This window comes from Ranitomeya imitator, chromosome 1 (genome assembly GCF_032444005.1).
Source record: "Ranitomeya imitator isolate aRanImi1 chromosome 1, aRanImi1.pri, whole genome shotgun sequence".
In the NCBI taxonomy this organism is placed as follows: Eukaryota; Metazoa; Chordata; class Amphibia; order Anura; family Dendrobatidae; genus Ranitomeya; species Ranitomeya imitator.
Genome location: NC_091282.1, coordinates 104,837,279 through 104,863,816, shown reverse-complemented (window position 1 = coordinate 104,863,816; position 26,538 = coordinate 104,837,279). Strand labels below are relative to the sequence as shown.

The following is a 26,538-nucleotide window of genomic DNA, read 5'->3' as shown; positions in this document are numbered from 1 at the left end:
CACATCTCCTTGTGTACTGGCCTGTCTCCGGGTATCTGCTCCATGCTCTGTTCACTGTGTTGACAGAAACAGCTACCTTTCTTGCCACAGCTCGCATTGATTTGCCATCCTGGATGAGCTGCACTGCCTACCTGAGCAACTTGGGTTTGCAATGCCAACTCATGCTACTGTACAGTACCTCTAGGAGTGAGAGCAATGACAAAATGGAAAAATGACCAAAACAACAGCCAATAAGGATGAAAACAGAAATAGTCTATGGTCACCCCTGCAGAACCACTCCTTTATAGGGGTGTCTTGCTAATTTCCTATCATTTCTACCTGTTGTCTGTTTCGTTTGCACAACAGCAGGGGAAATTCACTCGCAATCAGTGTTGCTTCATAACTGGACAGGATGATTTCACAAATGTGCGATTGATTTGGAGTTACATTGTGTTATTTGTGTTCCCTTTATTTTTTTGAGCAGTGTACATTCTATCACTAGATTATTTATAATCCACAACGATATTTGTTGTGAGCATCCAGCCTTTTCTTAACTGCTGTTAGTATCGGCAATCATTACACTTGTTGTCCGGCATTCCTCAATCTGACTGCTCTTACTGTAAAGAACCCCTTCCTACTTAGCTGCCGGAATTGCCTTTCCTCTCCATATAATGAATGTTGCCTGGTCCTTTTTAATCCATGGAGAATGATGAAAAAAGGGTTCGTCAAGGAAGCGGTGCTTCCTTCTGGTGTTTTGCTGTAAGACTCCATGTCACTGTTTAAAAAAATATTTGTTATTATTCAATTCCATGGCAAAAGAACATTTGGCAGCAAGACTTGCCTTTATTGCTTTCCTCAGGCAGTCAGTCAGATCAATAAAAAAAGAAATAATTGCTTGAATTAAAATTCCCATTTTAGTGCTGTGGACCATCAGTCATCTTCCGCGAGTGCAAGAAGAAAGGTGCTGGCTGTACTTCTGGTTGTGCTTCTCGCTGTGTACCAGATTTATAACCTTATGAACCCAGTAGAACATTAGAAAAAAAAAAAGCTTAAAAAAAGTCTATAGTGTGGCTTAAAGGGACTCTGTCACCTGAATTTGGAGGGAACAATCTTCAGCCATAGGGGCGGGGTTTTCGGGTGTTTAATTCACCCTTTCCTTACCCGCTGGCTGCATGCTGGCTGCAATATTGGATTGAAGTTCATTCTCTGTCCTCTGTAGTACATGGCTGCACAAGGTGCAATCTTGCCTTGTGCAGGCGTGTACTATGGAGGACAGAGAATGAACTTCAATCCAATATTGCAGCCAGCATGCAGCCAGCGGGTAAGGAAAGGGTGAATCAAACACCTGAAAACCCCGCCCCTATGGCTGAAGATTGTTCCCTCCAAATTCAGGTGACAGAGTCCCTTTAAAGGAAATCTGTCAGCAGGTAATCTGAGGACAGCAGCATATAAAGGCTCACACTATGATTTCAACCATGTGTCACTTAATTAGCCTGGGTGCTGTTGTTTCTTTACAATGAGTGGTTTATTAGCAGTAGATTATCACTGCAGGACTATAGCCAGTGTGACTCCTGGTCCAACTCCGCCCCCAGCACAATCAGCTCACTGTCAATATACAATGTACACAGACAGCTGCTAACCAGGGACGCGGCATCTAAAAACTCTTATTGTATCACAACTATTTCACCTAGTAAACTTAAGTGACACATCGCTTAAAAAAGGGTTTCTTGTCCTGCATCACACTGCTTGAACTGGAGATCAGTGCTACCATTGAAATCTTTCTGCCGTAATTGACTCCCAAATGCCTCAACAATCAGTTTCTGAAGCGCTGGTCTGTAATATGTGTCAAGGAAATAGACATGCATTAAAAAAAAAAAAAAAAATCTTGCCTTATGTTCTTTGGTTAAGAATTTTTTTATTTTTTAGAAAAACTTAAGCAAACCTGTCAGCAGGATTTTGCCTGTAACCTACTGATAACCGGGGTGAAGAAATCCATCTTGTGGTTCTTGTGTAATCATTGTTGCATACCACAGTATAATACTCTATGTGACTGCAGACTTGTGTAAATCTTCACATTGCGTGCTGTTAGAATTGGCCGGTGTCATGAGCATGTGATTTCCATACTGCCGGCCATATTCCGACTAGACGTGTCCGCCCTCACTCAATACCCTTGCACTGAGTGAGGCTGCACACATTTAGTCAACACCTGACCACATATATGCAAATCACTCCCGATGCTGGAGAATCGAGACCGCGCACACTGCTCACTGTTAAGATTCAATAGTTTGCTGTCACATTGACTGCAAACTTGAACCCCAAGCCCGAACAACTCTTTTAAGGCTGTGATCAAATGAATCGGGTTTAATCTAGCATGCACTTCTTACCAGAGCAACTGCAGGTAGAAATCCAAGGATGGTATTCATGTTCCCACACAGATTCATCCTACTGACATTTCAAGGGAACCAGTCAGCAGGATTTTGGTAAGTAACCTACAGACACTGTCAGGTTGGCGTTATCACACTGATTAAAATGATATCTGGGGTGAAGAAATCCATCTTGTGGTTCTTGTGTAATCAGTGTTAGAAGTTTTCAGCTAATGAGATGCTCATGGTCCTGGGCGGGACCGTAGGCAGAGTCTTATCTTTCTGCTCTAAGCCAGAGAATCCAAGGAAAGACACAGGCCTACCGAAGCACAAACAGTATGGCTCTCTCTCTGTCCCCATTGTGAGAAACATGTTTGTGCTTTGGGGTTGCCTGTGGGCAGGTCTCTTCTTGGTTTTGAGCAGAAAGGTATGCAAAACTTCTAACACTGATTACACAAGAACCACAAGACAGATTTCTTCAGCCTAGGTATCCTTTTAATCAGTTTAATAGTGGCAACATGACAATTGCCTGTAGGTTATTTATCAAAATCCTGCTGACAGGTTCACTTTAATTGTTCATGCCAATATGTTGTATTATGTGAGACAAAAGTGAATAGATTCACAGGACACTGGTTTATCGCAAAGTCAGTAATCGGTGCACCAAAAACTGCCCCATACTTGTCAGATTCTAAGGCGCCTCTTCTTATCTGTAGTCCTGGAGTGACATAGGTGTGGTGTGATGCCACATCGGGCTTATTAATCAGAAAAAGTGTTGGGGTTCCTATAGAAGTGGTTCTCAGGAGTCCCGTCCGGCAGCCACAGGCTTCTGACGTGGCCATTGGACTAAGTTCCTGCGAATCAATTCATTGATCTTTATTACTAACACATCATCATATGGTTCCTCTATTCTTTCATGACCCCAATTCTGTAGAATTAGGGTTTTCAGACTCCATACCTGTATTATTGTTGCAAAGAATTGCAGTTTACCAGACTCATAAAATCATATCTTGAAAATCTTTCTTTTTCTATCCATTGTGTTAGAAGAACTGTATCTTGGACGCTATCAAACAATTTGCCTATAAAACGCCTCATAAGACCAGAAAGTTTCCAGTCTCCGTTGCAGTAACCAATCTAGGAGCGTCTTTAGACAGCTGATATTTCCTTCCTTGGTGTGATCATTATTTTGTGAACTCTATAGCTCTCCTTAGGTTCCTTTCCTAATTCCTTTGTCGCATTCGGCTCCTCATAAAATGCAGGATATTGACTTTCTCCCAAGCACTGAACAATCGGTTCCGCATATAGAATGATAAGCTTAGTTACAAGTGTAGTTTATAGCCAGTTATAACACCCCAAATGTAGCAGATGCTTTTGTGCTTGGCCATTTGATACAAAAACCTTCAAGTCTTCTGTAGAAGACATTTTTATGGTCCAGTTTCTATCACTATCAGTAGACCTTGAAATGGAATTTCGATCATTTTTGTGTCAGCCACCCATCGTTAAACCTTAACTAATTGAAGTGTCGGGGTCCTATGCAGATCCACCAAACTCAATTTGTTGCCATTTATCAGAGATCTGCTCCATCAATGTCCAAGGACGTTGTGACTAGAATGAATAAATCATGAAGCAGGTGCTCCAAGCCCCACTCCAATTGGTGGACAGATCTTTTTCTGTAGACACCCATGAGGGGACCTGTCAATCAGGGGGAGCAGGTCGAGGAGAAGCTGCGAAGGACCTGCCTCTTGGAATTGTTATCCTAGTCGCCATGCCCATGACTTTTGTTTCACAGTATGTTTTCTCTGAAACACTGCAGTTTTTTTTTTAGGGTGAAACATATGATGTCCATGGTTCGCACAGCTTGAATCAGATGACAGTTTACCTTTAAAGTGAATCTGTCACCAGGTTTGGCCGACGAGATATGGCCATCACCCTTCAGGGCTGATATACAGCATTCTATATTGCTGTATATCTGCCCCAATCTGACCTGTAAAAGAAGAAAAATAATTTTTATTATACTCACCTACGGGGCGGGGCGGTCCGGTCCAAAAGGCGTCGCTGGTCTTGGTCTACCACCTCCCAATTTCTTACGATCCCCGTCCTCCTGCTTCGTGTGATTGATGCGTCCCTTCGTCATCTACACAGTCTCCTCGGCACAGTGCTCCAGCGCAGGCGTACTTCTCTGCCCTGTCGAGGGCAGAGTAAAGTACTGCAGTGCGCAGGTTCTGGGGCTCTTTGACCTTTCCCGACACCTGCGCACTGCAGTACTTTGCTCTGCCCTCTCCCTGAGCAGGAGCGTGGTACCGAGAAGACGCGTCATCCACAGGAAGCAAGCAGGAGGGCGGCATCGCAAGAAGAACAGAGGCGCCGGGCCAAGACCACCGACGCCCATTTAACCGGACTGACCCGCGGGTGAGTATAAGTAGTTATTTTTCTTCTCTTGCCGGTCAGGTTGGGGGCAGGTATACAGCATTATAGAATGCTGTATATCCGCTCCGAAAGGTGATGGCCATATCTTATTGGCCAAACCCGGTGACAAGTTCCCTTTTAAGGAGATGTTTTTTGTTCATCTTGTAAAAGACCATTACTTATTATTTCATCCAGATGGTGACATTTGGGAAGTGTCGAAGAAATTAGCTTTTTTTTTTTTTACACAAATTTGCTGCACGTCTTTTTAGTAAATGCGGACCATGTTATTTTGGTTGAAGTTGCTTAAATGAACAAAACTTGTAAAAAATACGAAGGAACGTGAATTCACCAATGTATGTGTTGTGTCCTCTTCTGTTTTCCAGAGTGTAAAGATGTGAACAAAGTGGCTTATTGCCCGCTGGTCCTGAAGTTCAAATTCTGCAGTCGAGCGTACTTCAGACAAATGTGTTGCAAAACTTGCCAAGGACACTGACCCATACCACCAAGACAAAGAGAGAGTATTGTGATCCATGGTCAAAAACAGCGACCACTCCTCAATGGGACGGAGAGGAATGAGGTGGATGTCCTTGAAATGAGATAACCCTGTGTACAACATAACCACTCGTCAGCCACAACTGACAGGATATCAATAGTATTTAACTTCTGTGAAGTGAATTTATTATCCAAAGTGCTGGACACCCCAACAAGGAGGAAAGCCAAATTGGAACAATGTCGAACAGAGCAGACTATGGAACGTTTGTGTTCGCACAACTGCCACAGTTGCCAAGCTTACCTCCTTGAACCATTTTTATTATGGACTTACAAATGACACTGAATCAATCTGTATTTAAACTTTATTCTTTTTTTTTTTCTTTCTTTTTTTTTTCAAATGTAGCGGTTATGAATTTTGGTCTAAAAAGAGAGAAAATTCTTACGTCATAGCTCAAAAAAAAAAAAAAATTTAAAATATTTTATCTCAGTTTTACGGCACCACAGTTTAACTTATAAAAATGGGCTTTGAAATGTTATTTAAACAAAAAAAAAAAGCAATTATAAATCAAAAACTAAAATAAGTGTATTTTGTTACTCTGCCTGAATTCTTCAGCGTTCTCCTGTAATACTGCTGTGAAGCAATTTACGTATATTATTTAAGATTATAATGGTATACAGTCGTCAGTATTCAGAGGTGCATCATTGAAAGCCTGCACGTCCTATACCGGAGATACATTTATAACGATATATGGGTGTAGGTGAGAAAAAAAAAAAAACTAAAATCGGCTCAGAAATTTTTTTTTTAAATGACTTTAGATTAGATTATACAGAGCACAGTGGAGCTCGGTTACAAGGGTCTAAGTCCCCAAATTCGAGACCCTGTTTATGCCTTTGCACTGTAATTGAGAAGCACAGAAAACACATAAAATAGTAAGAAAGATCATTTAATGTAACACTCCTATTGATTCCAACTTTTTGCAAGCAAACTATTACGTTTAGGTCGGGGTTGTCAATTCTCTCATTTAAGAGAATCAGACCGATTATGTCACTCGGATCAAACTCTGTCAGAGCGAGATCTGAGTGTCATCTTACTGTGATCCGATTCTCTTGCATGAGAGGATCATGTCACAGATGTGGAGAAGACTGAAAACTTCATTTCTCCATTCTTTGTCTGTGGATGACGATGTGTCACACGCACCCATAGACTTGTATTAGTGCATGTGATCCGATCATCAGATGCACTCGCAGCATGCTGAGATTGTTTTCTCATGCTGAGACATTTGTCATATCCTAAGGATAAACCAGAAATGTCTGATAGATAGGGAACCGCATCTGCCTCCAGACTGGTGGTCCCTTGAATCCAGATTCTGACGATGGGCTTGTGCAGACGATCTTATTTTTGGTCTAAGTGTGATCCGACAAGTCATCGAATCACACTTGGACCAATGTTGTTCTATGGGGCCGTGCATATGTCTGATTTTTTTCCTCTATCCAAATGTGTCCAAGAAAGAAATTGCAGCATGCCCTGATTTGCATCTGGAAATTGGATCATGTTCGGCCAGGGAGCGCTTGGGGGAAAAAAAATCAGACTGCACTCGGATAACAAATAAAAATAAGTAACTGGGGTTGATCAGCAATAACTGGCGCAACCATTGGACCAGAGACATAAGACAGCCCCCAAAGATCCGCTGTTTTGCACTGGTGTACATTATGATGTTCTAGGTACTGTGCAGTGTCGGCCTTTTTGTAACTGAAGCCCACTGTGTGTAGTCGCCCATTTTGGGAATGTGAAAAATGTAAGAGAGCAGTTGTCATTGGTGCTATCTTTCTTATTAGGTAAAGAAATGTATTTAAAACAGGTTTAATGCTTCTCTACGTAACAGTCTATTGTCCGCTGCATAGTTCAGAGTGAGGTATAAATACGTCCCAAAAAGAACGCTTTTTCTCTACTACCAATTTGCCGGGTATCCTGGTCACCTGTCAAAATGCTGCCATCTTTGTATCTAGCAGTCAGAAAATGTGTAATGCAATAATAATTTCCTATTAAGTCTTAATCCTTGGAGAAAATGCATCGTGTGTTCAAATAAGTGAAAATCTCATTGATATTTTTAATGTAATTAAAGGAGTTTTCCACTTTTGGGGATTTTTTTTTTTTTTTTATTTAAATGCATGTTTTTGGGGCTTAAAATAATTTTTACAATTGGGTTCCAAAACTTTGCACCACTTGCTTTTTATAGCCTCTTTGTTTCCCCTGCACATTTTATAAATGAATCCTAAATCAGCTTGAAAGCAAAAAAAAACTCCTCCTATGACTTATATAGTGGGCTGACTAACAGATTCTCAGTTAACCTGCAGCCAGCAAAAGATGGTGCTCTACAGAGGATATAGAAGGCAAATGGTGCAAAATTGTTCATGGAACCCAAGTGCAAAAATGATTTCCGATTAAACGCATTTAAGTAAAAAACAAAACAAAACTGTCCCTAATGGTGAACACCTTTTTAAAAGGGCTATTCTCATCTAAAAAAAATATATGTATGATATATTCACATTAATATGTTTAGTTATTTTCTAAAATCTCATATGGTGAATAGAGAGAATGGCATACTGGGGCGTAACTACAATGGCACCCGGGCCGTGGAGCTTAGATGGCCACTAAAGTCCCCTTTGCCTGTATAAAAAGACCAATACTATTAAAGACTTGCAATAATTGGGGGCCCTGTTGGAGTTTTTGCTTTGGGGCCCATGAGCTTCAAGTTCCGCCATTGGTGGCTTACATGTGCAACCACCTGTAGATCCTCAGGGGATGCAAGATGGGTGTAAGGCAGGGGTGTCAAACTGCATTCCTCGAGGGCCGCAAACCATACGTGTTTTCAAGATTTCCTTAGCTTTGCACAAGGTGCTGCAATCATTATGTGTTTAGGTGATTAAATTATCACCTCTGCAGTACAAGGAAATCCTGAAAACATGACCTGTTCGCAGCCCTTGAGGAATGCAGTTTGACACCCCTGGTGTAAGGTCTTGAGATGAGGTTGGACCTGCATCTATCAGTTATTCATAGCATTTTCTGTGGATCAATCTTAAATGTTTAAGATGAGAATACCCCCCCTTTAAGTGACATATATTCCGTAGAATGATAGCGAGACAGATGCCCAATGTGGGATTCCCTGGCTAACTTTAGTTTTCTGATGTTCTTCATTGCTCTACGTATGCTGACGTTAGCGCTATGTATTGTCATCATTTACACCGGCACCTCACTTTCTAGTATAAATTCTATAAACTAATATTTGTGAGACAAGGTTACTTGGAATTGTTCATATCGCAGCTCGTCTTATAAATATTGGAGGAGATATTTAATATATTAGACCACAATATTGTGAAGTCCTAAAGCACTTTATTTATGATGTGCTCTGTGTACATCAGTTTGTGACCTTGGGTAATAATTAATTTGTAATGGTTTCCTGGTACACCCTTTGCACAAGTTGAAGTTTCACTCCGATCACACACTGACCCAAATGTGCCCGATTGTGATGAGGATCGGTAGGGTTCCAGTATTTTTGACAACTTTTGCCGCAGTCTATTTTAATTTTTCCATGAAAATATCTAAACCCTGACATGTGGGTAATGCCATCAGTGAGAATAAAGCCTTACCTGGGTACATCAATCTGGTCCTAATCTTGAATATGGCAAACTGCATCATGCACATGATTTGCAAATATCTTTGCCCTAGCACATTTACTATGTCATCACATATGGGACCAAAAAGGATGCACCCACAAAGGTAAAACCCTTTAAAAAATCCTAAACTTTTTAAACAATTTAATTTATCCAACTTTAATGTCCCCCACATTTACAAATGCAACATTTAGTGTTTTGTTATATGTCACGAATGAAAATCTTGGGTTCAAAAATTTAATTAAAAAAGTTAAGCTATGGCCGAGATCTGTTTGGTGACAAGTAGACTCATTAAACATCATAGATTTATCTGACATTTGGCTTTCGGAATGTTTCATAATGTTTTCATATGTTACATAATAGAGGTTCTTCACCTTTTTTAATGGACAGATATACTGTACATTTAGATTTGAATCTTATATATTCCAATTTTTGGGTAAAACTTTTGAGTTATTTTACTATTAAAACTTTTTCGCGTGCAGCCAATGAAATGGCATCTGAACATTTTTTTTCCGTCGGTGTGCAACGTTTGAGAAAAGAACTCCAACTTTCAGTTTTGTTTTGTTTTTTTTAACTCTGCTGATTTGAACAAATAGTCATTTAGACATACGGTACTTTTCTCAAAATAGATGTTAGATAAGGATCCTAACTCTATAATGATTGCATGGTAATTGGAAAGAGGAATTGCACAAATCATGTGCTGCTGATTTCTGTTTCCATTAGGTCTGCCCATAAGCCGCCTGCACACATTAGTCTAATGTTGGGTGCATCCACTGACATAGACTGGTTCGGTCGACTCTTTAACATGTATGTGGGCACCGGTCAATTGATTGTTGGGGGAGATGTCTATCATCTCCTGGAGATAAGTTGCCATCAGACATGTTTGCTGCCTTCTCATAGAAAACACAGGGGTGCTTGGCCGACGGAATACTCCTGCATATGGGAGAGTTGGCCAAATGATGCTTTGTGCAACAGTCTTCTAATGTTTATGGGGGCGTTAAAGGGGTTGACCGGTAAAAAACTGCAAATCTACAGTAACTTCATATGACTGCAAACTTGTGACTCCTCACAGCGTGCTATGCAGATTCTTCGGTACTGACAACGGGAGAGGAAGCGGCGTGATCGCATATATGTGATTTCCATACATGTGGGCACCTTCCTACAAGACTGTATCTGGCCTCACTCAATGCAAGTCTAGTAGGAATGTAGCCCGAAGTATACAAATTGCATACATGGGGTCACATGACCAGAGTGGTCACCGGAAAATTCTCACAAGTCTACAGACAGAGTGACCGCTGACTTGTAGGCAAAGGCTGGACCACCTCTTTAGTATAGTATACGTATTTGTAATTGAGTCTCTAATTGGTCTCTGCTCAATACAATACTAATTTTTTTGGAAAAAATGCGGTCAATTTAAAGAGCGCTATGGCTATAGAGGACACTGAAATAGATTAGTGGTAAACAAACCTTTTATTAAACCACTATGCGTTTCGGCAGCGGACTGCTACCTTCCTCAGGTTCATTTACAATATACTATACAATACTCCTAACTTTAAAGGTCTTGGACCCTAAAATCTTTCTTATTTTCTTAGTCATTGTAAATTATTTCCTTGCAACATTCAGGAATCTCTAAATTAAAAACTTCTCCAAAATATAAAATACAAGATTATATTTATTCCTTTTTTTTACTTTTCGTGTTAGCCTTAATTAATCGCATAGTCCAAGCTGATGTACCCCATGGTCACTCACTGATGTTACAGCTCATTCCTCTTTGGAAACTAAATGTATCAGGAAAGTGAGATACATGTGTTGTGTTCATTATCTGTATTTTCTAATGTGAACTAGCAAAAAATAAATGGCACAAAAATAGGAAATAAATTAAAATGGTTCCATGCACATACACAATTTGTGACAATCCTGATAACTCTGATGCTACCTCTCGGCACAATGTTTGATATAGGACTGAAAAAAAAAAGACTTATTTCGCAGTTTGATACTGTGGAGGTGTCCAGCCTTGAGGTTTCTGATGCTGGATTGCCTTTGGTGTAAAGAGTATAATTTGTGACTTGAGGGCCTGTTTGCATTTATTGGCAAGATTAATTGAGTTTAATTTTATTATAATTATTATTATTGTATTTTAGGCAATAACGTGTTTAAAGTTGGACATTTTTTTTATACCTCAAAGGAATGAAATATTAACTGTTTATACCAATATATTTTACTTTATCTTTGGTGCTGAAACAATAGGATACAATGTTGTGTATTTTCAGGGCACCGGACCCAAAATGTTGAAATGTAACAAGACTGCAGAAAAAAAAATTGGTATCTAAAGGCAAAAAAAATAAATAAACTTGTAAAAATTAGACTTTTACCTGATGCTGCTGCTACAGAATAGTAACATGGTACAAAAAGTAATAGGCTTCAAGTTTTTTTAAAAAATTTTGGTGGGAGAAGGAGATTGGTTATAGGCCAGGTAATTCTAGGAACTGGAAGTATTGCAAATCTTTTTTTTTTTGGTGCTAAGGCTTCCATTCCAGTTTTGGCAAACGTATAATTCTTAATGGTGCATACACCTTAAAATGATCAATTTCGTTATCAACTTTTATTAATCGAGTGAACGTCGTATAGCTATCATTAACATAACAGAATGGAATTACCCATGTATTATTGTGATTAGTTGCTTTTTATTCTGTACTCAGTATTAATTTGGTACACTGTTACTAAAATGTTTGGCTTTCTTTTTTTTGTAAATTATATCCTAATTTATTACCATGTTTCCTAACACCTGTTCTCCATTTGTTGTGTTGAATTAAGTATTTGTAACACGGTTACATGTGACACCAGACACCATTTAAAATAGATATAATTGTAAAATAAAAAAAAACAGGAGCTTTTGAGAATGATTGCATGGCTAAGCTGTAATTAATTAATTCTTCAGGAAATACATACAGTACATATCGACGTTATACTGATAACGGAGGGGGTCGAAACGTTCGTCCAAAAGAAAATATATGGTGGCAATTTGTGTGATGAAGAGTATCCTCTGTTAAATTGAACAAATAATATTCTAAAATAATAAAGCCTATACTCACCTCCCATGCCGGCGGTATTCCTGCAGTGTCTGCACTCTCTCCCCAGGTCTGTGCGGTTGTTGTGACATGTGACGCCGGTGACCAATCAGTGCTGGCGTCACAGTCTCCGCCTTCGTACAAGCTGAACATAAAGAGGAAGTCCGAGATCAGCTTCAGCCCTGGCTTCCTCTTCATGTTCAGTTTGTCCAAAGGCGGAGACAGTGACGCCAGCGCTGATTGGGCGCCAGCGTCACATGTCATTCACTGCCCTGGGACCTCGAGTGCTAACACCGCTGGAAAGGAGCCGGCATGGGAGATTAGTATAGGCTTTATTATTTTTTCAGGGTCGAGCATTTAGTTAAAGAAGGGGTTGTCTACTACCTTAACATCCACATATATAAGGCCAAATTGGTACAACGCTCCGTATATGGTGCCCATCTTTGTATTTCGGTAGGATAAGGGTCCTTATGGTTTTACTTGAAGGAATGTGGCATTCAACTTTTGATTTTTTTGTTATTTTTAGGCAGGTCTGACCATTTTTAAAGGTGCCTGAGATTTATGTTGAATTTTTTTGTATTTCTTATAAAAGATTGGAAATTATGCCAGGCATGAGTGTGGTAAAAAGGGAACAAGTGATTCCTATGGAATATACTGAGGGCCAGATTTGGCATTAGTTTCTCTCAACATTAATTCAAAAAGTCAAAAGGACAGTGAGCTTGCTTCATCATTAAAGAAGCGCTCCCATCAAAGTTTTTATCCTCTTAATATACTGCAGTAATCAGATTACATAGCACCGTGTACTCTAAATTGCTCATTTTGCCCTTCTACCCAGTTGATTCTTCTGCTTTCTATTAGGTCTATGACATCTCGTGATTAAAAACTGACAAGCTGAATCCATCTAAGCTTTATGTAGAAACAGTAAGCCTCTTTTCCCTGCATGAGTCATCATTAGAACTACAATTCTATGTCTCTGACAAAAGGAAACAAGGAAGAGGGATAAAAGCAAGGCGAGCTGGAGCAACAGGATCAGGAGTTGAAGAGGAGATGGAGTTGGGCTGTCTCGTGCAGGATTCAGCTGGTCAGTTTTTAATCACATGATGTCATAGACCTAATTTAAAGCAGAATAATTATGTAGAAAGGTAAAATGAGCAACTGTAAGTACACAGTGCTGTCTAATATGATGATTGCAATATAATAAGAGAATAAAAACTTTGATGGGTGGACTTCTTTAACGTTTTTCTTTCAATAAATCTGTGAATATGTGTAAGTAGTATAGTGTCTCCATTTTCCGGCATCGTTCTGTTCCTCTTCTGTATCATGTGATGGAAATTCTTTCTGGATGACTCTTCGTTCTATATATTTAGCCGGAAGTTTGTTTTATAATGCAAGTTTACTGGAAAAAGGGTAGCTGGCAGCACAGACTAAAGGTACCTTCACACTGAGCAACTTTACAATGAGAACGACAATGATCTGTGGCGTTGCAGCGTCCTGGATAGCGATCGCGTTGTGTTTGACACGCAGCAGCGATCTGGATCCTGCTGTGACATCGCTGGTCATAGCTGAAAGTCCAGAACTTTATTTGGTCGTCAGGTCGGCGTGATTCGTCATGTTTGACAGCAAAAGCAACGATGCCAGCAATGTTTTTTCACAGAGCTAACAACCAGCGAGAACGATAAGTACATCACTGGATCGCTCCTGCATCGTTCTGGAGTTGCTGTGTTTGACATCTCTACAGCGACCTAACAGCGACGCTCCAGCGATCTAGTTTAGGTCGGATCGTTGTCTATATCACTGGAGCGTCGCTAAATGTGACTGTACCTTAAGCCGGACACCGGTTCAGATTTTCCAAAAAACCCACTTGGAGTAGTCACAGCATGCAGATAAGCAGACCACATCCAATCCAGGATGATTGGTTTCAAAAAGTTAGTTTATTCTGGAATCAAGAGTACAACATGTCATCCTGTTATAGGTACTTGATAACGTACTGTCTGCCTTGATAGGGACTGTCTACTTATGTCTTCTTTTACCATAAAAGTCTATGGAGTCTCATTCTGACTCTCCATGGGCAAACATTATAAAATCCGTGATAAAAAACAAAACAAAAAAAACCACACTGGTGCTTACTAGGTGATGATGTAATGAAGCCACTGGTAGTAGGACAAGCTCTGGATGCTAGCTAGTCAGCAAACGAACAGTAGCAGATATCAATGTATACTACCACATTAACACCTACAGTTGTGTGAAAAAATGTTTGCCCCCTTCTTGATTTCCTATTCTTTTGCATGTTTGTCACACTTAAATGTTTCAGATCACCAAATAAATATAAATAATAGACAAAGATAACACAAATGTAGTTTCTAAATGAAGGTCTTTATTAAGGGAAAAAGAAATAAAAAAAGTGATCGCCTCCTAAACCTAATAACTGGTTGGGCCACCCTTAACAGCAAGAACTGTAATCAAGCGTTTGCGATAACTGGCAGAGTTTCTTACAATGCTCTGGAGGAATCTTGGCCCACTCATCTTTGCAGATTTGTTGTAATTCAGACACATTTGAGGGATTCCAAGCATGAACCGCCTTTTTAGGGTCATGCCACAGCATCTCAATCGGATTAAGGTCAAGACTTTGACTAGGCCACTCCAAAGTATTCATTTTGTTTTTCTTAAGCCATTCAGAGGTGGACTTTCTGGTGTGCTTTGGATCATTGTCCTGCTGCATAACCCAAGTGCACGTTAACGTGAGAGCACAAACAGATGGCCGGACATTCTCCTTTAGAATTTTTGGGTAGACAGCAGAATTCATGGTACCTCTTCGAGGTACTGAAGCCGCAAAACAGTCCCAGACCATCACACTACCACCACCATATTTTACTGTTGGTATGATGTTCCTTTTCTGAAATGCTGTGTACCTTCTTCGCTAGATGTAATACACTTTCCAAAAAAGTTCCAACTTTTGTCTCGTCCGTCCACTGAATAATCTCCCAAAAGTCTTGGGGATCATCAAGATGTTTTCTGGCAAAACTGAAACTAGCCTTTATGTTCCTTTTGCTAAGCAGGGTTTTTGTCTTGAAACTCTGCCATGCAGGCCATTTTTGCCCAGTCTCATTCTTATAGTGAAGTCATGAACACCGACCTTAACATGCAAGTGAGGCCTGCAGTTCTTTGGACGTTGTGGTCTTTTGTGACCTCTTGGATTAGTCATCTCTGCACTCTTGGGGTAATTTTGGTCTGCCGGCCACTCCTGGGTTGGTTCGTCACTGTTCCATGTTTTTGCCTTTCGTGGATAATGGCTACCACTGTGGTTCGCTGAAGTCCCAAAGCTTTAGAAATTACTTTATAACCTTTTCCAAACTGATTCCTTTCAATTACTTTTTCTCGTTTTTTCCAGAATTTCTTTTGGATGTCTAACTTTTGAGGAACTTTTGGTCTACTTCACTTTGTCAGGCAGGTCCTACTTAAACAATTTCTTGATTGAGAACAGGTGTGGCAGTAATCAGGCGTGGGTATAGCAAGGGAATTTGAAGTCCGCTTCCCAAAGTCTTGATAAGTCACAGTTGACTTTTGTTCAAAGGGGGGGAGGGGGCAGTAAATCTTTCACACAGTAAGTAAGGGGGCAAACACTTTCACACAACTGTATATATAATAAGAAACAAGCTCTCGGATACAAATACCATAGTACAATAACATCCTAAAGAAATGAATCAGGACAAAATATGAGTAATACCCAGTGGAGCTCCCCACTAAGACAAGATACAGAAAATATGGAGCTAGACAGCCACCAATTAGATTTATCATTGAACAATTGTCAGAAAACGGAGAAATTCAAATGAGGTTCAGTTACACCCTGAAAGTGTCACATCAAGAACATCATGATATAGTAATCACAAAGATATAAGAAACCCCTTTAAAAAAATATATATGATGCCATATAAAGTGGCAATGCAGTGTTGCATAATAAGGGGTAACAAAGTACTTAGCGCTACATAAAAGAAATAGTTAAGGTATCATAAATTCTGAGAGTCAGTGACCACTAAATCATTATATGTAGTTAGGGGATTAGTATTTCAATCATCAGTTCTCACCCATGTCAGTGTCCATAGATGCAAGCACGCACCCCTACATGCAATTCGATACAGCTTCCTCGGGGGGGGGGGGGAGTGATGAACTGTTAATGTCCCCAGTGTCTTGTTTATATATCCCATAAGCAATCATCTTAATTGGTGCATGTGTCAGAACATCTGGACGCCGCTAATTGCATCATCTCCGGTGCCAAGACGGCGGTGCGGGTCACGGGGAAGTCCCTGATGACGTGAATGACCTGCATTCGTCACTATGTGGTACCGGAAGTGATGCCTTGAGTGGGTGGGCCAGCGGAAGGGCGAATGGGAGGTCAGAAGGGTGAGTGGGCGGGCGTGTACCTCATCACTTTTGAGCCCTCAACTCCTGAATATAATGGGCCCAGGCCACACCGGCAGCTTAGGAACAGAGGGTGGGCCGGCAGCATCTGATGTCAATCATGTCCTATGTGGCCGGTCCCATCACCTGCAACCATACACTATTATTAGCTGTGGCTGTGAGTGACTGGGGCCATGGGGCTTAATAAAGCAAAGTAAAATTTATCCCGCGACCCAGCAAGCCATGCAGTCTTCCAGGCCGTTTATACAGTGAGTGGCTCAGCTGTGCTGCCTCAGCGCAAACTGCCCAGCCTGTCTCTCCCAGTCCGGGTCCCCCTCCTGCTCACCAGGCCACATACATCAGTAATGCACTGATGGCCACTCTGGTTGGCAGAAACAGGTTTTATAACCTTTAGTTACATTTCTTTCTGTGCTTCGTAGTCATGAGTGAGTGTACTCGTTGCTCGGGTTTTCCTGAGCACGCTCTGGTAGTCTCCAAGTATTTGTAACTGCTCGGAGATTTAGTTTTTGTTGACACAGCTGCATGATTTAGGCTGCTAGCCAGCCTGAGTACATGTGGGGGTTGCCTGGTTGCTAGGGAATCCCCACATGTATTCAAGCTGTCTATCAGCTGTAAATTATGCAGCTGAGGCAACGAAAACTACTACGCATAGAAAGGATTTGGTAGAATAACAGAGCAGGGATTTATTAGAATAAAATACAAGTCCTACTGAATCCTTTTTACCCAAAACATCACATACATGCAATCACAAAAAAATCACAAACAGCTTGCCCGGCTCTGTCTGCAATGGGAGCAACAAAGTTAAATGGTTAATTCCACCCAACCCAATGGATTATTTGGGTTGAGTGGGACTAACTATGGCAAATCTCTTGGAATCTGTAAACCATTGAGATGGCTCAAACCTCTTGCAGGCTTTGTCGTTAGAATTATGAGGAGAATGTAATGCTTGGATTAAGGCTAGTTTCACATTTGCGTTTAAAACCGCAGTGTTTAATCCGCATCCGCAAGTGGTGGAAAAAACGCATATAAACGCGTACAAATGCGGCGTTATTTAGATGCATGTGGTAACGCATGCGGTTTAAAAAACGCTGCGTTTGTACGCGTTTATATGCGTTTTTTTCTGCGTTTGCGTTTTTGGTGTGCATGATGAGAAATTTCACAAGAGAAAAATCAAGAACCAGACACCGCCAATGAGACTACAGAGGGCGTGTATTATGGTATTTCTTTATATAGACCCCGGAACAGCTGTAATCTTTAGATTTTGCTCCTGTATACTGTGTCATGATGGATCTTCACATGGAGAGCTTTTATTTCAACCTGGATTTAAGCGTGTCAGAAATAATGAATTAATGATGCACATATAACAGCCTCATGAATTCACTATTTCTGACACATGGGCAGGTGAGCATAGATATGCCGTGTGTGACCACCATCGTCCCTTCAATTTGTGTGTAATAGATTATGTGCACAGAAGAGAAAATGGAGTTTATACAAGGCAGTTCTCTACTCACCAGGTCAGGTGTCCTAGCTAATGAGTTTTTTGACACCTGACCTGTTCAGTATAGTTCTGCACTGTATTTCCGCCATTTTCTCTTCAGACTGCAACACTAGTCACAGACTAAGCAGAAAGAAGAGATTATGGAGATAATACATCTATTATTTTTTGGGCCACCTCATATCTTTATACTACAGACACACAAAGCTGCAGTCTTTTTTTATAACTACTGGAGATATGATGTGGCCCAAAAATTAAGTGTGTGACGAAGTTTCTTATTTGGCGCATGGTGTGTGTTGCTGGCGGCGATAGACATAATAAACCAAACATAATTGGGGCAAATCAAATTGTATTTATTTTTTAACAACCAAAAAATTTATTTAACTGCGACGGCTTGGGGTAGAGTGATGTAAATGGGGGGTGTGAAGCACTGAGGCCTGGCTAACGTGGACAACGCAGAGTTGACAGGAGAAGGGGCAATGAAACTAGTGGGGCCTGGAAGTTCGGGGATGGGGCTTGACACGAGAGGCTTGAGACGCACTGGAAGGGTGAGACAAACCTGACATTACAGACACATTGGGAGGTGAAGGGGGAGGAATACTAAAAGTCCTCTGTTTTTTGGGTTTTTTTTTTTGAGGGGGGGGGGTTTGCCATGTTCTGGGAAGCCTTGGTGGGCTCATATGGCTCGTAGAGCGTGCAGCCATGCCAGAGTCCATAGTGCTCGTAGAGTGTGCAGCCATGCCAGAGTCCATGGTGCTTGTAGAGTGGAAGGCCATGCCAGGGTCCATTGTGCTCATAGAGCGGGCAGCCATATCACAGACCATAGTGCTCGTAGAGCGGAAGGCCATGCCAGGGTCCATTGTGCTCATAGAGTGGGCAGCCATATCAGAATCCATAGTGCTCGTAGAGCGTGCAGCCATGCCAGAGCCAATAGTGCTTGTAGAGTGGAAGGCCATGCTAGGGTCCATTGTGCTGATAGAGTGGGCAGCCATATCACAGTCCATAGTGCTTGTAGAGTGGAAGGCCATGCCAGTGTCCATTGTGCACATAGACCGGGCAGCCATATCACAGTACATAGTGCTCGTAGAGCGGAAGGCCATGCCAGGGTCCATTGTGCTCGTAGCGTGGGCAGCCATATCAGAGTCCATAGTGCTCGTAGAGCATGCAGCCATGCCAGAGTCAATAGTGCTCGTAGAGCGTGCAGCCATGCCAGAGTCCATAGAGCTCGTAGAGCGTGCAGCCATGCCAGAGTCCATAGCGCTCGTAGAGCGTGCAGCCATGCCAGAGTCCATAGCCCTCATAGAGCGTGCAGCCATGCCAGAGTCCATAGCGCTCATAGAGCGTGCAGCCATGCCAGAGTCCATAGCGCTCGTAGAGCGTGCAGCCATGCCAGAGTCCATAGCGCTCGTAGAGTGTGCAGCCATGCCAGAGTCCATAGCGCTCGTAGAGCGTGCAGCCATGCCAGAGTCCATAGCGCTCGTAGTGTGTTTAGCCATGCCAGAGTCCATAGCGCTCGTAGAGTGTGCAGCCATGCCAGAGTCCATAGCGCTTGTAGAGCGTGCAGCCATGCCAGAGTCCATAGTGCTTGTAGAGCGGAAGGCCATGCCAGGGTCCATTGTGCTCATAGAGCGGGCAGCCATATCACAGTCCATAGTGCTCGTAGAAAGGAAGGCCATGCCAGGGTCCTGCTGCATCGTGGTGGTGGCGGTACGGAAGGCCATGCCAGGGTCCTGCTGCATCGTGGTGGTGGTGATACGGAAGGCCATGCCAGGGTCCTGCTGCACCGTGGTGGTGGTACAGAATGCCATGCCAGGGTCCTGCTGCATCGTGGTGGCAGTACGGAAGGCCATGCCAGGGTGTTGCTCCTCATCAAAAGAAGAAGACATTCTAATGCATGTAGAAAGAAAGAAATGCAAGAAATTAGGACATGTAGAGACAGAAAATAGAAAATAAAGGCATTGGCTAGGATATACTCACATTGTTCAGTGCCTTGTTTTCTTCCAAGATGTAGCATGTGTCTCGTCTGCTTCAGTGTCTGCTGAGTAGTGACCTGCAAATGTCCACTACCTCCCTTAATCACCTACTATGGGGGGGGGGGGTGGCTGATCAGTGTCTAGACATGTTTTTTTCAATTCAAACACATGCGTTCACGAACGCAACCAAACGCATGTGCTTGTGAACGCATGCGTTCATATAGACAGCAATGCGTTTTTTTGTTGCAAACCTTGCGCAATCGACCGCATGCGTTTTCAGGTGGCAAATTGATGCCTCTAAAAATTACTACATGTTGCATTTCCGCGCCAAGCCGCAAACGACAAAACGACGCATGCGAGGTCAAACGCGGCAAAACGCGAACAATTAAAAATGCATGCGTCCCTAATGTTAAATATAGGAATACACAACGCATGCGGATATAGGCGGTAGAAACGCTGCGGACACAACCGCAAATGTGAAACCAGCCTAATGCTAATCACAAATATGACATCACTGTCTAACTTCAAATAGAGACTTGAAGCAATTTGTTTGCAGAGATGGAACTGTAAACCAAACATGGACACATTTTCAAAAACTCAGTTCATTATACAGACTGCTCCTTCTTACCTAGCCTCTCCTGTGTCATGCAGTTTTTCTGTTTTAAATCACTACGGTGCGGTTCCAGTAAGTCAGGATAGAAAACTGGGGTTTCTGATTGTAGTCCTGGTGGTCTATTTAAAAGGGTTTCACCTCCTGGCCCTCATCTAGGGTTTTAGGCACACACTTTCCTTGGCTCCTGTCACTTTGCAATTCTGCTGTATTCGTTATTGATTCTGATATTGTCTTTGCTTAATTTTTCTGCCTATTGTCTTGTTATTGTGGACTCTGACTGCTGGACCATTCTTGATCAAGTAGCTGTATTGTTTTTCAATTACACTACTGATTACTTTTTGATCCTCCTGGTTCTGGCCTATCTGTCTAACCCTTAACTACTAGTGATGATTGAATAGTGAAATATTCGGATTTGGGAAAATCGGCACAAATAATTTCTAATATCCGTGTATTCGTACCAAATAACGAATCCAATGCAAGTCAATGAGAAAGCCAAATATTTTTTTGCTGGACCAAACAAACAGCTCTGGGGGCCTAAGAAAAAAGTTGAAATGGATGGGAAAGAGCTAAAACTAAATGGGCACAGCATCGAGAAGATGCCTGCATGCCTTTCTGACTCTGATATGGTATCTGGGAATAATAATAATTTTTAAAGACCTACCAAACATTTTTTTTAAATGGAAAAATGCTAAGAAACATTAATACTTTCATAATTACATGAATATAAGGCAAAATAAAATAAAAAAAAATATATACCTCTTTTGCATATGTTCACACGGAGCATTTTGACTTTACTTTAACATTTGTGAGGGTTCTCACTCCTACATTTGGGAGGTTCCTCCCTCATGCCAAATAGTTAGCAAGATAGTGAAATACATTTTCCCCATCACTTTACAATACCAGATAAAACATGCCCATTTGCCTGAATGTGCCGTGAAACCTGAGTTTGGTAAGGGCCCTCAGGTGGCTCTGTATCATACATATGGGAGAGCTATCACTCCTACATTCGAGAGGACCCTCCCTGATGCCTAAGGCTGGGGTCACACCTAACGTATCAAAAAACAGTCTGTTTTCGGCCCGAGATACGCAGAAAATTTCCTGAACAGTGATCTGTATTCAATGCGAGGATGCGATTTTTTTTTATTTTATTTTTTTTCTCCAAAAATTATCCGTGTGTCATCCGTACGGCGAGATGTTGCAAAATGGACATAGAATGGATCCATGAGCTCAAATATTCGTGAAAACATATATACAGTCTATATATATATATATATATATATATATATATATATATATATATATATATATAGAGTGGCGCAAAGTATATATGTGTGTGTGTGTGTGTATATATATATATACACACACACACAGATTTGCGCTGAAAACGGCCAGTGGGGTATCCACAGAAATTGACAGTAGTACTATTAGTAGGGGTACAGTGGCCCATTAGTAAAAATGGCCCACCAATAGTTTTAAGGGGGTTTGAATGTGGTGTGCAAGTTAGAAAAATACGTAGCATGCGGTTAAAAAATACATAGTAACATAGTTATTAAGGTTGAAAGAAGAAGTTAATTCCTTCTAGTTCAACCCATAGCCTAACCTAACATGCCCTAACATGTTGATCCATAGGAAGGCAAAGAAAACATGTGGGAAAGAGTAAGCTCCACATTGGGGAAAAAATTCCTTCCCGACTCCACATTTGGCAATCAGACTAGTTCCCTGGATCAACGCCCTATCAAGGAATCTAGTATATATATATACCCTGCAACACTATACTTTTCCAGAAATCTATCCAATCCCCTCTTAAATTTGAGTAATGAATCACTCATTACAACATCATACGGCAGAGAGGTCCATAGTCTCACTGCTCTTACAGTAAAGAACCCGCGTCTGTTATTCTGCCTAAACCTTCTTTCCTCCAGACGTAGAGGATGCCCCCTTGTCCCTGTCTCAGGTCTATGATTAAAAAGATCATCAGAAAGGTCTTTGTACTGTCCCCTCATATATTTATACATTAAAATAAGATCACCCCTTAGTCTTCGTTTTTCCATGAGTACAGACCAAAAGTTTGGGCACACCATCTCATTTAAAGATTTTTCTGCATTTTCATGACTGAAAATTGTACATTCACACTGAAGGCATCAATACTGTGAATTAACACATGTGTAATTATATACTTAACAAAAAGTGTATGTCTTATATTCTAGGTTCTTCAAAGTAGCCACCTTTTGCTTTGATGACTGCTTTGCACTCTCTTGGCATTCTCTTGATGAGCTTCAAGCGGTAGTCACGGGAATGGTTTTCACTTCACAGGTGTGCCCTGTCAGGTTTAATACGTGGGATTTCTTGCCTTATAAATGGGGTTGGGACCATCAGTTGTGTTGAGCAGAAGTCTGGTGGATACACAGCTGATAGTCCTACTGAATAGACTGTTAGCTGCTTTTTTTCTTGCCATAATACAAATTCTAAGTAAAGAAAAACGAGTGGCCATCATTACTTTAAGAAATGAAGGTCAGTCTGTCTGAAAAATTGGGAAAACTTTGAAAGTGTCCTCAAGTGCAGTGGCAGAAACCATCAAGCGCTACAAAGAAACTGGCTCACATGAGGACCGCCCCAGGAAAGGAAGACCAAGAGTCACCTCTGCAGATAAGTTTATCCGAGTCACCAGCCTCAGAAATCGCAGGTTAACAGCAGCTCAGATTTGAGACCAGGTCAATGCCACACAGAGTTCTAGCAGCAGACACATCTCTACAACAACTGTTAAAGGGAACCTGTCACCCCCGTTTTTTGAGATTGAGCTATAAATACTGTTAAATAGGGCCTGCGCTGTGTGTTCCTATAGTGTATGTAGTGTACCCTGATTCCCCACCTATGCTGAGATATAACTTACCAAAGTCGCCGTTTTTGCCTGTCAATCAGGCTGGTCAGGTCGGGAGGGCGTGGTGACATCGCTGGTTCTTCCTCAGCTTTACGTTGGTGGCGTAGTGGTGAACAAGCAGCGCGCGATCTGCGCTGTCATCCCTTGCATCGGTGGGGGCGGCCATCTTCCTGGGGCCGCGCGTGCGCAGATCGAGTGCTCTGCTGCACGGGGCTTCAGGAAAATGGCCGCGGGATGCCGCGCGTGCGCATTAGAGATCGCGGCGGCCATTTTCCCAAAGCCGAGATGCAAACTCGGCTTTGGGAAAATGGCCGCCGCGATCTCTAATGCGCACGCGCGGCATCCCGCGGCCATTTTCCTGAAGCCCCGTGCAGCAGAGCACTCGATCTGCGCACGCGCGGCCCCAGGAAGATGGCCGCCCCCACCGATGCAAGGGATGACAGCGCAGATCGCGCGCTGCTTGTTCACCACTACGCCACTACGCCACCAACGTAAAGCTGAGGAAGAACCAGCGATGTCACCACGCCCTCCCGACCTGACCAGCCTGATTGACAGGCGAAAACGGCGACTTTGGTAAGTTATATCTCAGCATAGGTGGGGAATCAGGGTACACTACATACACTATAGGAACACACAGCGCAGGCCCTATTTAACAGTATTTATAGCTCAATCTCAAAAAACGGGGGTGACAGGTTCCCTTTAAGAGAAGACTTTGTGCAGCAGGCCTTCATGGTAAAATAGCTGCTAGGAAACCACTGCTAAGGACAGGCAACAAGCAGAAGAGACTTGGTTGGGCTAAAGAACGCAAGGAATGAACTTTAGACCAGTGGAAATCTGTGCTTTGGTCTGATGAGTCCAAATTTGAGGTCTTTGGTTCCAACCACCATGTCTTTGTGCGACACAGAAAAGGTGAACGGAAAGACTCTACATGCCTAGTTCCCACCGAGAAGCATGGAGGAGGAAGTGTGAAGGTGCTTTGCTGGTGCCACTGTTGGGGATTTATTCAAAATTGAAGGCATACTGAACCAGCATGGCTACCACAGCATCTTGCAGCGGCATGCTATTCCATCTGGCGTTTAGTTGGACCATCATTTATTTTTCAACAGGACAATGACCCCAAACACACCTCCAAGCTGTGTAAGGGCTATTTGACCAAGAAGGAGAGTGATGGGGTGCTACACCAGATGACCTGGCCTCCACAGTCACCTGACCTGAACCCAATCGAGATTGTTTGGGGTGAGCTGGACCACAGAGTGAAGGCAAAAGGGTCAACAAGTGCTAAGCATCTCTGGGAACTCCTTCAAGATTGTTGGAAGACCATTCCCGGTGACTACCTCTTGAAGCTCATCAAGAGAATGCCAAGAGTGTGCAAAGCAGTCATCAAAGCAAAAGGTGGCTACTTTGAAGAACCTAGAATATAAGACATCATTTCAGTTGTTTCACACTTTTTTGTTAAGTATATAATTCCACGTGTTAATTCATAATTTTGATGCCTTCAGTGTAAATTTACAACTTTCACAGTCATGAAAATACAGAAAAATCTTTAACACTAGAAGTCCCAGAGAGGGGTCATTTAACATTTCTACCTTTGGAACATTTGGAGCTCGAAATTTCTGGGACTTCTAGTGTTAAATGAGGTGTGCCCAAACTATATATAAAATTATATATATACTAGATTGTGGCCCGATTCTAACGCATCGGGTATTCTAGAATATGCATGTCCCCGTAGTATATGGACAATGATGATTCCAGAATTCGCGGCAGACTGTGCCCGTCGCTGATTGGTCGAGGCAACCTTTATGACATCATCGTCGCCATGGCAACCATTATGACATCTACGTCGATACTGTGCCCGTCGCTGAATCAGAAACGTGGGATTTCTACATCCTTTATGACATCATCGTCGCTGTGCCGGTCGCTGATTGGTCGAGGCCTGGCAGCCTCGACCAATCAGAGACGCGGGATTTCTACGTCGATACTGTGCCCGTCGCTGATTGGTCGAGGCCTGGCAGCCTCGACCAATCAGAGAGGCGGGATTTCCAGGACAGACAGACGGAAAGACAGACAGACAGACAGACGGAAAAACCCTTAGGCAATTATATATATAGATAAAACAGAGCTAGATAGCAGAAAAGCTGGCTTTTGCTACCTCCTTATCAAACCCGACAGGATATGAGACGTGGTTTACATATAGTAAACCATTTCATATCCCTTATATTTTTACATATTCCTCACTAATAATGTTAGTAGTGTGTTTGTGAGTAAAATTTGGGAGCTCTAGGTGTTAAAATAAAGGGTTAAATCACAGAAAAAAACTGGCGTGGGCTCCCGCGAAATTTTCTGCTCCAGAATGGGAAAGCCAGTGACTGAGGCAGATATTAATAGCCTGGAGAGGGTCCATGGTTATTGCCCCCCCTGTCTAAAAACATTTGCCCCCAGCCACCCCAGAAAAGGCGCATCTGTAAGATACCCCTATTCTGGCACTTAGCCACTCTCTTCCCACTCCCGAGTAGCGGTGGGATATGGGGTAATAAGGGGTTAATGTCACCTTGCTAATATGGGTTAATAATGGAGTGATGTCAATAAGACACCTATCCATTAGTAATCCAATAGTAATAAAGGGTTAAATAAACACGCACACATTAGGATTAAAGTATTTTAATGAAATAAACAAACACATGGGGTTTTAGTATCTTGCGGTGCTGCGTTCCCTGGTGGCATAAACGCATATGAACGCTAGCATGAGAAAATATTCAGAAACATTCCCACATTAGAGTTCATATAAGTTTATGCCACCAGGGGCACAGCACCGCAAGTCATCAAAGCTGCATTTCATTAATTCCCCAGTTTTTACAGCCAGTGGCAGCTGCAGTTGCAGGCTCCTGGTTGTAAAATTATTTAACCCCTTCAGATGGATTTACATCGTGGGACATGACTGTTCAACGGACAGGTATGGGATATTGCTTTTTTTTTATTTTTCCTTTTTTTTTCAGAAGATCGAGGGTTGTCAGTTGGATTGAGAGTACAATAAAGATATTAAAACCCCACAGGCCATAACGCTAAACACCCACACAGCCAGATTTGTAGCCCTGGAAATGTTGCCATTTTGACTTGTGGGAACTGAGTCTTTCTGTGACCACCTGGCGGTCGCAGCCCCACAGTACCCAATTACCATCTGACACTATT

General features: G+C 42.1%; 1 protein-coding gene across 1 annotated transcript in view; it reads left to right on the top strand.

Moving 5' to 3' along the window:
* The window catches only part of ADAMTS6 (ADAM metallopeptidase with thrombospondin type 1 motif 6), a 400,079-nt gene extending 394,389 nt beyond the window's left edge, over window positions 1-5,690 (top strand). The window contains exon 25 of the mRNA XM_069749400.1: window positions 5,129-5,690. Coding sequence (XP_069605501.1) covers window positions 5,129-5,238 — 110 coding nt within the window. The 3' untranslated portion in view covers window positions 5,239-5,690. The remainder of the gene's footprint in view (window positions 1-5,128) is intronic.
* The last annotated feature ends 20,848 nt before the right edge of the window (window positions 5,691-26,538 follow it).